This window comes from Anthonomus grandis, chromosome 10 (assembly GCF_022605725.1).
Source record: "Anthonomus grandis grandis chromosome 10, icAntGran1.3, whole genome shotgun sequence".
NCBI lineage: Eukaryota > Metazoa > Arthropoda > Insecta > Coleoptera > Curculionidae > Anthonomus > Anthonomus grandis.
Window position 1 is genome coordinate 11,174,054 of NC_065555.1, and position 14,901 is coordinate 11,188,954.

At 32.1% G+C, this 14,901-nt stretch overlaps 1 protein-coding gene across 2 annotated transcripts; it reads right to left on the minus strand.

Moving 5' to 3' along the window:
- Positions 1-604: 604 nt before the first annotated feature.
- Positions 605-13,820, minus strand: LOC126740984 (ionotropic receptor 25a). Of its 2 annotated transcripts, none has more exons than XM_050447201.1 (15): positions 13,461-13,820; positions 13,251-13,400; positions 11,625-11,750; positions 8,963-9,139; positions 7,787-8,016; positions 7,542-7,726; positions 6,759-6,882; positions 6,471-6,701; positions 6,241-6,414; positions 5,969-6,183; positions 5,742-5,911; positions 5,093-5,312; positions 4,859-5,043; positions 4,663-4,810; positions 605-960 (listed from the first exon to the last, which is right to left on the minus strand). In XM_050447201.1, the coding sequence occupies exons 1-15, from the start codon at positions 13,552-13,554 to the stop codon at positions 699-701; spliced, it is 2,691 nt and encodes an 896-aa protein (XP_050303158.1). In that variant the 5' UTR covers positions 13,555-13,820; the 3' UTR covers positions 605-698. The 2 variants fall into 2 exon arrangements, with proteins under 2 accessions (XP_050303158.1, XP_050303157.1); XM_050447200.1 differs by lacking the exon at positions 605-960 and adding an exon at positions 1,745-2,952.
- Positions 13,821-14,901: the final 1,081 nt, after the last annotated feature.

Below are 14,901 nucleotides of genomic sequence, written 5' to 3' on the forward strand. Positions count from 1 at the left end.
ATGGAAATTTAAAAGGTAGTTTTTGCTTTTAGAGTAATTAATGTCCTACTATTTTTTTCTTCAAAAAATGTCAGTTTAAACCCTAAACGGCCGTCACTGGTGAAAGTTTTTTTAATCTTTTACGTCAAAAAATGTTCCTTGATCAAAAGGTATGTACAAAATTTCATAAAAATATTTAAATATTAGAGTAATAAAAACAATATGTTATAACTCATTTTTTCTTAAAATTTTAACACCCTGCAGCTCCAAAATTAAGAGGTTTAACACATATGTTGATATAAACTAATCTTCTTAAAATCACCCAGGATCCATATCTTGAATTATCGGCACTCTATTAATTAACACCCTGTATAATAGTTTAAGTCTAGTATATGGTTTTGTTCAATACAACCGCAATTTTCTCTGTAATACACTAACCTTTTGTGTACATATTCGGGATTGAAATACATGTTTTCTCTTCTGTTAAACAAAAAATAAAAACTATATAAATATATTTTGAAACTGACTTTTTGAAATTTTTTGGAAAAGTGTAAGCACCACACTTTTTAATTTTTTTAAAAAATTAAAGCGGCTTTGTTTTCAAACTTTATTGTCTTTTCTCATATACAATAATTTGTGGATTCTTATTACACGCATAAATAAGAATATATGCACAAATAATGAAAATTTTTTAGAAGGCGCTTATATATGTTACCGTTCTATAAAATATTTGTTTTCTTAGTCATAGCTATTTTCTTACAAGTGACGATCCAAACGTATTCCAAAAATAAGACCGACATCGCGAGTCCTATTCCGCAAAAAATTACAATGAACACGCCCCCTACACTATCCAGGCCAACACTGTGAAAATTCGGCTGGTCCATGTCGATTTTGTAACACGAAGAATTGCTTTCTGGATTATATATCCACCAAAACTCTTTCATTCGTTCTAGTTGTCGAGTATATTGGAGTATGAGGATTCTGAAACAAAAACTAATGTTTTGCTTTACAACATTTGTGAGATCAAAAACATACTTGGATAGTATTCATGTACCAATTTCAAGCAGTAGATCTTTCTTCCGAATGAAAAAATCAATTGTATTACAGATGTCATCTTCAAATTAAGTTTTAAAATTTAAAATCTGATTCGAAATTAAAACATATATACATTTACATACTACATATAATTTATAAATTTAATTGTAAACTGATTTTAACATATTTAAGAAAAAATAAATTACAGAATGTAAAATTCAGCCTGTATGTTCATATAAAAGTTATAACAAATTTATGCTATGATGACCACAATTTTATGATGATTATCTTAGCATAATAAGATAAAATAATATAAAAGACCCATATTTCCTTTAGTTCTTAGTTTTTCATGACACGGGTAAGGCATTCAAATAGCATATCAATTAGATCTATATTTGCTTTTGATTGGATATGTCAGCTTTTCTTTTTTACCTCTTCTTATTTTTTTTTTTCATTTATTATGTCTACTGTAAAATATTTGGTATGATTTGAAAAATTGAGTGTTTAATTTGGAGTTTTTAATGCATTACTTCCATTTTTAAATAAGGATTCCCTTGCAGTTGTTTACATTCGAAAATTCAATACTCATTTATATTAGTATCAAGTACTAAAAAGTATTAAAAAAATCGATGTAACGTTAAATTTGCAATAGGAAATGGTTTTATTATACACACCTATAATCTGGCATAATTATTGGTAGGAAAAATTAATTACTGAAATGACACAATGGTTCGAATGGTAATTTATTTTAATATAACGATTTTATTAAGGTACCTACTAACAGTACTAGTTTTATATAATCCTAGTAAATCATGATTTGCTTTTAAAATTTATATTTTAGTATTGTGCGTTTGCAATGTAGAATATAAACTTTGATAGCATTTATTTCGTAATTGTTAGTACCAAGGCAAAGATTTCTTATTAATTCACCTAACTAATATTTAATACACACATATCTATGAGCATTATTTGCCTGGTTAATAATATATGTCTATACTAGATAATGAGAAAATATTTTTCTTTGATTCATGTATATATGGTGTCCCCTAATGCGACGTAAATGAGTAAGCGCTGTCATCAAAATCAAGGAATTAAGCCAAACATGTTTCGAGAAAGTGTTGCTTGCTTTAGCGGATGCCAACCTTTTTTTTTTGCAATATCTATTACAAAACTAAATAGTGTGAACACTTAATTTTTGACTGCTTTTATAAATTAATATTAACAAATTTATTTATTTGATAAAAAAGATTAACAATTATACTATTACAATTTTCTCTTGCTCATTACTTTAAAAGATGTAGCGTCAAGCAGTCACGAAGAAGGAATACCGTATTTGATCAACATAATATAGCATACACAATAATAGAACATAAGTTTTAATAAAAGCCTTTGGCATTTTTATGAAAATGTGACTTCAAATTTACTTCAGTAAATAAAAATCTATAAGACCTCCGTATATTAAAAAAAAAGACATGTTTGTGTTATACACGACTTATTTATCACAAAAACGTCAAATGTTCATTATATAATTAATAAACTCCTTACTTAGACTTGTCTTAGAAGCCTTCCCTGCTATATCAGATTTAATACTTTGTCTTGGGATATAATTTACTAACTTTTAAACCGAACTCGCCCTTATTATTTTTAAGTGTTTTATCAGTATTCCTCTCAAAGCTTTTTGTTTTTTTATATCCAGCCTCGGCCACATTGGTAATTTTAGTATTCTTCCTATACTTGTACCACCAGTATTCAAAGGCTAAAGTTATACATGCCAGCCCTATGCCCACGAAAATAACAATAAAAACACCGCCAATATTTTGAATGCTTATTCCATCCGACTGATCTTCGGCCTTCTCGCACTTCTGCTTCTCAGGATTCTTGTTCCACCATGTTTCTTTAAGGCGCTCAAGTTCACGACGATTTAACAGTTGCAGGATTCTAAAAGAAAACGTATTATTAAATGAATTGCTCAGAACAAATTCTTTTTAATACTTACACAAATACAAATATACAACACAAAGGCACATATAAAACACAGTACACAAAACATGCTCACAAACATTAAAAATATATATTATATTATTATAGTTAGTAGCAGGGTTAAAGGTAAAGATATTTAATGAAGGAAATATTCTATTAAAACTACACTAAATTATTGTGAAAATTATTGTCAGCTAGACATTCAAATCCTATAATTGCTTCTTTTATGCTTTAACCCTGCTGTTATTTTATTTAATTTTTTTTAGTGCTTAGAAAAGGTATTATTATTAATACAAAAGCACCTTAATGGTAAAGAATGTGAGGTCTATGACATCGATAATCAACTAAAGATTACTCCATACAGAAGAAAAGTTCACATTCTTCCGAAAAACCATCCGAATAAGACCATTTTGCCTTAAACGGACTAACCCTTTCTGCCATACACCAATTTTTATAGAACTCTTTATATCTCTCAATTTCAATGACCATGAACCTTCAAATGAAACGGATATTCGAGGACAAGTTAATAGACCTCGGATTTGGCATAGGCATTTAGGCAACCCCAAAAACTAAGAAAACCGTAATTAATTATGGTGAACAATTATATCTCATTATCCCTTTGCACAACCGGGTAAAAATCCATAAATTGATCAGAAAGTGAGCTAATTTAGTTCGTAGAGTAATAATCTATTAACCAAATACTAATTTTAATGCGCAGAATCTATTTAAATATCATGTACTATATATATACTACTATATATGTATATATTATGTAACTTCTCCGCACTATTTTTAACAAAAATAATATACCTAAACCAGAAACGCTTAAATCGATCGTCCTACAATTGTGAATATTCCGATATAAGTTCAGCAGCAGTTCTTATGCCAGAACTAACCATAGGCACCGCAATCCTTCCCCTCCTACCAAAAGCTTTGTTATAAAAAGATTCATGCAACACGACAGTTGCTTTAACTTCCTTTACCGTCGATAACTTAGCTAGTCTTCTGTTGTAAGTTAACACTAGTTCTTATGACCACCAAGTAAGTTTTTATAAAGATTGATAATTATAAGTTTCGATATAAAAAGATTGATGTAACACAACTCCTCTTTTACTTTTCCAACCGCCGCAGGTTCAACTTCTCGGAAGATTGCCACTAATCATCCTTAGCATTGCTTTCGGGAGAAATTGCATTGAAAACATTGCATTAAGAGCCTCAGTATCTAGTGCCACCTCAACTGACTTCAAGCCTGGATGAATCAATGGAGGCCACAACTGAATCCAAATCAACGAAGCATCCCTTTCACAAAACGATGAAAAAACTTCTCGAAACCTTCCTCGGCAGGAAAATGACAGACCCCTTTCTTGGTCAAGTAAGGTCGAATCTCAGAGTTACTTTCGATTGTCTCCTTATTTGAGGTCTCCACATCAAAGTACAAACTGACAAAAGTAGGGAAGGGGCAACTTAAGCTCCTCGACCCATTGTTAAACTTCGACAGATTCATCAAATGCACGAAGATCCAGATCTAGCAGATCTTCCTCCAGCCACTAACCTATGACGATTAATTTTCATATTTTAAGTTATTTAGTTCCAGATCTTTTCGAATTATTACTTATGGTCTTGTATGTCGTTTTCAAGCTTACATAAGTTTAATTCCATATTACTTACGCAGTATTAAACTGATCTTTTAACGGAGAACCTTGCTGAACAGCGATGGCATAAGGCTTCCTTGAAAACTCCTCTCCCACTATCGTAAAATCACAGTTGGTCATTTCCAGATATTTTATATCAGTTGCATCACCCAAGTAAGCGAAACCTGTAAATACCATATATAACATACTTTAATAAACGTAGATTCAATTACCTTCAGAGGAGGACTTTGACTTTCTAACTCTCTCAATAGCTGAATCTAAATCTGGGGGCAATCCTGCTTCCTTCATAGCCTGCCACATCTTTGTGTATTTATCTGAGACTGGATAATCCCAGACGGCAAGCTTAGACCTTTCAACATCGCTTAGGCTATCGTTTAAACTCATATCCTTCCAAATCCTATATAAATTGATTTATAATATAATTCAAGACATTTTAAAATACTTACTCATAAAATCTGGCCTCAATATCCGCCATCCTCTGAAAGTAAGTCATGGTGGAACTACCATTAACAGGAGCATACTGTATTTTGTATTGCTTGGACAGATCGTCAAGAGACTCTATAGGTGTGTCTAGCCTTGATACTGTCAAAAAAGCCGCTAAATTGGCTGTGTAAGAAGCGATTATAATAAATCCGAAGAGCCACCATGTAGCCGCTACCAGACGTCCTGAAATTACAAATTTAAATTTATATATACATAGTTTTATACATTTACATATTTTTAAAGGGTTACTTAAAAGTTGAGTCATTATTTATGACAGTAGTTTTCTTGTGAAAATATTAATTAAATACGTGTAAAAAACAAATTAAATCGGCAAACAAAAATCTTACTACGGCCCTGTTGGGCGGATTTTAAGTTACCGCCATTGCGTGGGTTAAACCTATAGACGCGGCTTATCCACGAAAAGCTGACTGGTTTGTTATGCACTCTTATGCGAGGACCGTACTCCTGGTTTTATCTCCGATATTATGTTCTTGAAAAAGTTTTCTTTATTTTATTTTATAATTAACTTTAAGTTACTCAGTGTATATTAATATAATATGTATAATATATATATTTTTCTTATTTCATATTAGTTAATAGTAGTATTTTGACCTGAAAGGTTTTTTGGAGCTTCGCCTCCTCCTTGAGGAGTGAGTGATGTCATGCAAAACCAAAGACATTCTTTAAGATTAAACTCTCTTTTTTCTTCGTCGTCTTTATATTTTTCTCTGTTATTTTGATAGCTGTATGGCGACCAACGATCAAAGACCCACATAAGAAAGCTAAAATTATTTGATTTTTTCCAAACTGATAATACAAAGGTTCACTATATTACTAACCTGGTAAAGAAATAGGCAGCTAATATACAAAGCCACACTTCATTTTCCAACACAGTCAAAAATTTAAACAAAGAAGTCGGAGTCTCGGGCAATTTCATTAATATGGTTATTCCTACTAAGTCATAATATGGAACTGTGAAATCAATTACATTTTCACGTTCTGCCATTACGGACAGTGATCCCAAGCCTATGTCTGCTTTTTTGTCAATTAAATCCTAAAGAAATTTTATTCTTACAGGCAATATAAAACCTATAGGATAAATAATATTTACCTTAATAATCCCATTCCAATTGCCTTGCTCATCCATATTGCCGAACATACCATCTGCAACTGCCTCAATTTCATAATCAAAGTGCAAAATATTGGCAATTTCATCGATCAAATCTATACAGTATCCCTTAAAACCCTTGGGGGCTGTCTCATCTCTATAGATAAACGGTTTTTGCTGAAAATATGTTGCTTTTATTCCATTCTTGAAACAATTGAGAGAGATGAACTTACCACTACGGTTACTATCTTGTGAACGATATCAGCAGTATAGTTCTTCATTTCCCTGGGATTATGAAGTGTTAAGTTATTATCAAATCCAGCTTGCCAAACTCCAAGTTGAATAGATTTATCAGAGGCTCCAGATCTGATGTATACTGCTGACAATAATAAAGAGAACTCCATGTAGCTCATACCATTCGTTGTTATATAGAAAGGGCCATAAGTTGGTGGTTCGGATGAGTCCTAAACAGTAAGAGGTGTTCTTAAAAAGAATTATTCCTTTAGATATAAATTAACAACCTTTTGGAGGTATGATCTGAGATTCAAATTGAATCTTTTAGGGCTATTCTTTGGTTCGTAGTCGTCACAAGTAATATAATTGGTAACATTGTTTTTTTTCCATGCGCCGTCTTGTAACATTTCTCTACAATCATACGTATTGCTCAATGATATGGCGTTATAGGATAACTGGTATTTTTTAGAGGTATAGAACTGATAATGTTGGTAGAACGATTTTTATTTGACAGCGATCACTTAAATTATGAATAATTTTGTGAAGTACCATTTCATCGTAGCTATAGACTCCTGAAATAAACAGGGAAAACATGTTAAATGAATCCGTCCATTTTATTCCATAATCACCCATCAGACCAATTAATTCAATTAATATAATTTGTGGTACGTCGTACTACATCCTAGCTATTGTACAGTCCGCACTAAAACTTATTTCGTAATCTTGAGGATGGCTGTTCCAGAGTCCATATCCAGGAAACTCATTGGGGATTTGCGTCATCTAGTTTTTGGGAATGTTTTACAAGATCCAACTCTTCGAAAAGGACTGCTTTTGATCTCACCAGAGAGTGTTCACCAGAAAATCTTGTACAGCCATAAAGTTCTTTCTTGTTCATTGAATGGTCGCATCAACAAGAAAGGCACATTAAAAGACATTTGGAAATTGAGGGTTTCTTCCGTCGCTTATCGAATTACGTGTAGAGAATATAATTTTATTAACTTTCCTCATGATATCTAAGATTGAGATGGAGAAGATGGAGTTCTATACCTCTAAAAAAAAACTTTACTTACTTGACAGATAAAAATGCTTTGAGAGCTAAATCGAAATAAAATGCTGCCTCAATTTCGGGAGTGACACTCGAGAGTTGAAAAGTAGTCTCAATATTGCGTAATCGGTCTTGATATATCGTGTTGACACTAGGTTTTGCAAACAATATGGTGCAGTTTTTTACAGAGGCTTTTAAATCCCCAGGATCCTGCAAATTAAACAAAAATTTACGATGTGAGCTACTGTTCACGTTAATTTTAAGTGGTACCATAGTTATGACATGCCAGGCATACATTCTGTTAAAAAGGTTTTTCTTTTCAGCGGCTTCCAAAACATTTTTGATTGTTTCTAAACTTCCCAAGACAAAGAAATTCTTCAAGTCCAGTTTTACCAAGTCTTCTAGCTGGTCTGGCACTTTACTTAGGTCTGAATTGATTTCATCGATGAGGTGTCGAGTAGCCACATTTTGAAGAAGTGCCTTGTATTTATGGTCCATCACTAAAAATAAAATGTAATGTAGAGTACACAGCAGAATTTACTCTAACCCAGATCCGAAATCCTTGACTCAATATATATTTAGATTCTCAGTAGCATCCACATTACCATTAGGTACCAGAGTATCCCATATTTTATTCCTTCTACGTTTGCATAGACTGCACACTAGTGCTTAGAATTATTAATCTGCTATTTATTATTTTATTCGTTACGTGTATAGTTAATTAGGTCATTTCTGTGCAGCCACTTTTTCCATGCAGAATAATTGGCATCCATGCGGGTTTTGTCTGAGCCTGAGACCACTTTGTTGAGGTTACAGAAATCGATTCGTGTTTTTGTTGAACTTTCGCATCTGCGAGTATTAAACTAATTGGTAGTTATAGTAGTAAGTCCTATGAATTTTAGAATTAGGTTAGATCCACTATGTTGGATAAACTTAAGGTTTGCAAGAATTGAAACTTCTGGGCGTGTTGTTGCAAAATCTATTAAGTAAGTTAATGTATTAGTCTATGAACGACACACGTAGACATATCTTTCTGGCTTTTTACTTAAAAAGCACGGAAGAATTAATCATATTCTTCATCTAACTGACACTGCAGGAAAAATTGCACATAGGCAACGAATAAAGAAAAACAATAGCTCTTTGGAAGTAATGGAGCAAAAGCAGGCCTTTACAGATACTGAACTGATACTGAACCTTCACCGAAAAAAGGACTTACAACTAATACTAGAAATTCTAAACTGGTTCACAATCTGCTTCTCCATAAATACAAAAACTGACATATTAAGACCCGTTAGCTCCCTCACAAAGTACAGATGTTACTTTAAAAATTTGAAACATTTACCACAATAGATACCAAATAGACTTCAAACACAAATGCAAATATCTGTAATCTGCAGTTATTATCCATTTATTTATTCTGAATTGGTACTAATTAATAGAACTTACCAAAAGAGTCATCGAACAAAATTGCTGCATTCGTAATATTTTGATTAAGAACGAGAGTTCTCACGACTTCTGGAATTATGTCACCAGGCGGCGATATTTGTATGAGGTACTCTTCCTCATTAGGCTGCAAGTTGCGCCATTGCCTTAAATCTCCGACCTGGCCATAAGATGCACTAACTAAAAATTAGACAGAATTACAAATCAGTTTAGTATAAAATGATAAACTGATTAAATGAGAGTTTCCGAATTTATTTTGTAATTCAGTGAAGTGAGGTATTACATTAATTACCTTTAGTATATCTTAAGCTAAACATGATATTTTCTGTATTGTCCAGATATAAGTTAAGCTGGTTTGCGGTAAACCACTCATTTACAAACAAGTTTTTGTTGCAACATGCCTTGTTTTGTACCATAAGTTTTTTTCTTTTCTGTTGTATATAGGGTTTCAAAGAAATCAGGAAAAAGCAGCTGGTTGGTACCTATGTTGTTAATCTAAACCAATAACACTAATAGCTCCAATATTAATCTCTATATTACCTCTTACTGCATAGAGAGCTTAAGCTTGTAACACAATTAATTAATTAATAGTAATGCCAGCCAATACAGTCAAAGGTCTTGAAGATATCATAAAATACAGATCTCACAAGGTGTTCTTTCTCTTATCTATTAATTGTGCAGATTTGTGGCTTTGTGAATCTATAGCTTTTTCGCAATCACGAATAGTTGATTTTAATAAATCCAAATTGTTTAGCATTATAAATGGATTTATTAAAAATCTATAGAGGTGCTTCTTCAGTAATCACTTCTCAGAACAAAGTTTAAAAAAAATAGAGATAAATAGATCTAGGCAAAGGATTATTAGCTATTTATCTCTGCTTTATTATATATTATTATCATTATTTAGCATCATTAACCACCAATTAATTTTGTCATTGCACATATAAGACATTCTTGACAATTTTAATGAATTTTGTTCTTATATCACCATGATAATCGTTGGTGTGCTCTATTTGCATTTCATCAATAGCCCGTGATGTATCATAAAAGGGGTGGATATCTTTAATAGTAATAATATCTTCTGATGCACCTAAACGTATGCTACCAACATATCACTAAAGTTGTAAAGATGTGAGTTCATTTTTTCTATTAAAATATTTTTTCCTATTAAAAGTTTCGCTTTTTACGTGTCAACGTGCTGTATACACATTTCAAACCGTAGACACATTAAAGTAGGTATGGAGATCTTCATTTCTAGTTATTTTTAATCTGAATTAAATTTGGTGAGCAATATATCAATAGTCAATGTTCTTAATGTATCGGTAACTAATCGGTATGTAACTAATATTTGACTGTATTTTCTTGCCTTGGAGATCCTGTACTTTTATCTTGTGCTCAGAGCTTCTCTGTTATCGTAACTTAACTGGGAAAAGATAATTCTTCATAATTCTTAGTTTTAAGTCAGTGATCCGTAGGATTTTTTCTTATTAAGACACTCAATATATTATTTATTTAAGATATTCATAATACAGTTAGATCTAATATATTAATACTATCATGTATTAACTTTAGCGATTACATATTTCGATCTAGAGACTATAATCTTCTTCATATTGCGCTGCTATGCATTATTGGATATTTGAGATCACTTCTGACCATATTTCCCTATCACTGGTGATATGATAGAATTCTCCTGTGTTCCTATTCCTGTCTCAAATATTGGATATATTTCGGAGCCACGACATCCTCTTTCTTCCTAAGCTTTCCCTTTATTTTTCCTTCTAGTAATATTAGGTACGCTGTTTTCCTATGTTTTTTCGTGCCAAGCAATTCGCGTTCTCCTCCAATCACCTGAACATGGGACTTTTTTCTTTGATGGATCTACATTTCAAATACTTTCCGGCCTATTAATTGTGCTATCCTTCATTGCCCAGCCTTCCATATCATACAACAGTATGGACCACACGTAACATTCTGTGAATCTTATTCTGACATTGAGGTCAAAGTCAGAGTTAATCTTTTACAAACTTTTTATGAATCTCATTAATGAGCTACTCGAAGACCAGCATTCCCATAACTAAGTACCCGGATAGTTAAACTTTATAACTCGTTCTTAGTCTTCACTATCGTATGGGAGTTTCGCAATCTAAAAAACTTATTAAATTTGCGGGTTATTACTAGGAATTTCGTGTTTTTTATGTTAATTTTTCATAAGTCGGCCGTACATTCCAACTATGTGGAGGAGCCTTTGGAGGTCAGTCATATTATTTGCTATCATGACTGTGACATATGCATAATTTACTTTTATGTCCTATTGTTGTCCTTCGAGAGCTTCTTGAAAGGGGTTTTTAAAGTAAATGATAATTTTTCTAACTTCAAGTTTTTTTACAAAGACTGTCGTCAGAACTTCAGTAATCAAATGTATGCAATTAATTTGCAAAAAATTCCGGGTTATTATTTAACAAACATTTAAAAATGACCCTAGTCTTTGATATACACAAGGTAATCAAACACTGTTTTATGTTTGTACATATCAGAATATATTTTCTAATTTTGCACACGGCTTAGTTAAGGTAAGGCAATGGCCTTTCCTTAACTAAGTGCCTTAAATAACCTTAAACTAACTAGTGGGTCGAGAAAATAATAATTATATTTTTTTACTAACCTGTTGGAATTCCCAAAGCAGAACTGAAGGACTTGACAGTTTCAGAAGCAAGTCCTGCTTTTGTAGTATCGAGCACCAGATGTGGCGGTGTGTTATCATCTAACATCTTTTGATATGTTGAACATACTAAAATCATATATAAATCCAGTAATTAGGTAATATTTTATTTTATGAATTAGAAGGCCATATATTTTTAATTTCTTCTTACATAACAGAAACATAATAAGAAGAGATAAACTAGAATTTTCTTTACACGATTCTTAAAACTGACAAAGCAAATAGCGGACTATTTTTATTCATTATATACTTATTTTTATAACATATTACTCTAACCCATACGCGAAATGTACCATACAGTTTAGGTACCAGAGCATCCCGCATTTTTGCACGCCATCTCATGTTTGTGGCAGAATTATATTATTCCGTATACGTACGCATAGACCAGGCGCTTATGTTTCACTGTATTCGCATTTTATTTAGGTACTATTTTATTTATTGTTTTATTATTTTATTACGTTTAAGCGTATTGTGGAAACATACGTTTTCGAGGTCACAGAAATCAATTAGCGTTTTGCCGCATTTTTGCATCTGCCTTAGAGTAATAAGTGGTTTTATTACAATTTGTTCATGGAACATTTGGATATAATTTAACGTTCGATATAGTTCAAAAACGAAATATTGATAACTGGCGTCCATGAAACTGAAATCGCCTCAAGGTTAGCAGTTACCTAAACAGAGTTTTGAAAACCGCTATTTAGACATGCCCTTCGCGTACTTTCGTTGTTAGTCCAACCCATATTGTCACCTATTAAATGCTAATCAATAAATATAATCATGGCCTAACCACTATGCACGTGACGTTATAGTGCGACTACAACCCAACATCCACAGCTGACAAGGACCATATCTTAGGTAAAAGTAGCTAACGTCGGAGCAATACATATATATCAATAATCCTATCAACGTTTTATTCAACTTATATGGAACAAATTGTCGAATAATACAATAGCCTCCATACAACATGCTACGTTGTTCTTAAATAAGTCATGAAAACATCAATACAGAGGTTTATTTTCTTTCAACTTTTATACATGGCCTATGTATAAGTTATTTTTGTTGACTGAACTATTTCAAAATGTCGCATAGAACTGAAGGATTCTAGAACACACCATGTACTACTGTAATGCTATCCAAAACAAAATTGCTGCGTTTAACTATTCCAGGAATATTAATTTTAACATGCCGCCATTTTGTTTTGCAACCCATGTAACAAAAAAAATTCCATAGTTCATTTAATACCTATCATAAAACACCCATTTGAATTTAATTTTCTTTAAACAAGAGTGCGCCAAAACCTAAGTTCATATAAACCACGCCTAAATTTAAAAAAAAAAGTTCAACCGAAAGTTCTTAAAGAAAAATACCATTGTTTGCACATTTGGAGGCTTTTCAGTTAAATTGAAATAAACAAAATGAATATTACCTTGCATGCGCTCCATTCGTTAGCTCGCTATCAATGCTTGCAAACATATTCGCCAAGAGAGGACGAACCTCGATTAAGCATTTTACATGAATACTTGCACAACGTTTGAATTAGGCGTCTGTCAAGGCGCTTTATGTACTTACGTGAATCTAACACATTTGGAGCATCTGTTCTATTGCCCACCACACGTTTTAAATCCACACTTAGTCCCAGCTTAGAAGTTTTTTTAATATAATTTAAGACGATATTGACTGCCTTATCGGCGACAGTATTGCTTTCTTCGTTTGCAAAAACTGAAACAGAATGATAATTATGGACTTTTCAATTATTAGTGTTGGAAATTTTTTACTTACTCACGTTAATGTTTTGCGTCGTTTGACAAGATGCTTCATTGTAAAAAATATAAATTAAAATAAAAATACAAAAAGACATTTTGATGGCATCCATGCTTTTTTACTCGCGGTCTTTCTAAAACACCGTCAGTGGGTCATTAGGGAATAATCATGTTTGTAATGAGGCCCATATATAGTAAATACATGGTCACGTAATCCAATGAGGTGTATAAAAAGGGCGATTTTATTGACAATTTTCGAAGTGTACGAAAATGAACAAACGATATGGTTATATTTTAGAAAACGTGAAACTAGTAAAAAGACTAAAAGTTAACAAATAAAAAACATTTTTATATTAGGAACTCATAATTCGGCCAAAAAGATTAACTAAAGTGAGCATATTTTCTAAAAAAACAGAAACAGTAATTAATATTTTACTTGAAATACTATCCAGAAAGCACTCGTTTTCTCAGTTTTTTGAGGCTGGTTTTCTCATTATTGCCAACGCAAAGATTCTCTTTACTTATAACATCAAAAAAATATTAATTTTTTAGGACCATTGAAGTGCTATTAAGCTACGTCATTTTTCTATGTACATATCTCGTATATAAAGAATATGCCTTTAAGATTTATTTATCTCATAATTGTATCAATTATGGACATCTGGAACAGATGGCAGAAAGAAGCGGATTTAATAAATTTTACTAGTAGTGAGATACTAAAAATAAATTGAATTATCTTCCACCAAGTTAATGTTAATGTTATCTAAAATTGGGGCTTTTAGTGTTTCTTCTTATTTAATCTCTCAGTACAATGTGGATTCTTTTCTTGTTATCTTTCAGTTTATAATCTATGCCGAATGCTGGTTCTGAACGAACGGGATTATTTTCAGCTCGTGACTCCACTATACTTTTATCTTTAGTTCTTAGTCTAGCTTAAACTGATCTCCATAATACCAATATTTATGCTTAATTAAAAAAATTATCGACTTAGCGCATATTATTTTAAAAATGCATGCTAAAACTACATATTATCCGTTGCTAGGAATATTAAATGTACACACATATGTCTATACATATTATTAATTTATTGAGCTGACAAGTAAGCAAAAAGGTTAGTAAGACGGACAAATAACATAAAGCACGCAAATGTCCTTATTTTTACCAAGCGCTTCCAAAAACAACAATATTTATTAGATTTCTCATGGTCGAATCTGAGGTAGATATGATAAAGCAAAATCGATAATCGAAAATTTTTTTAGCTCAAACAAACGTTTCAGATTCTACTGCTGAAACGGTGACTATAGGAAATTAAAGCTCCTTGTAATTCGATTTACATTAAATTCACTAGCTAACAAAAAATCATATTATACCAAAACCCACTGGTTCATATTGACGACCAGCGTCTTCTGACATAAATCACTTATATATTTTCTTTGTTCTATGTGAAATAGTCCCGATGG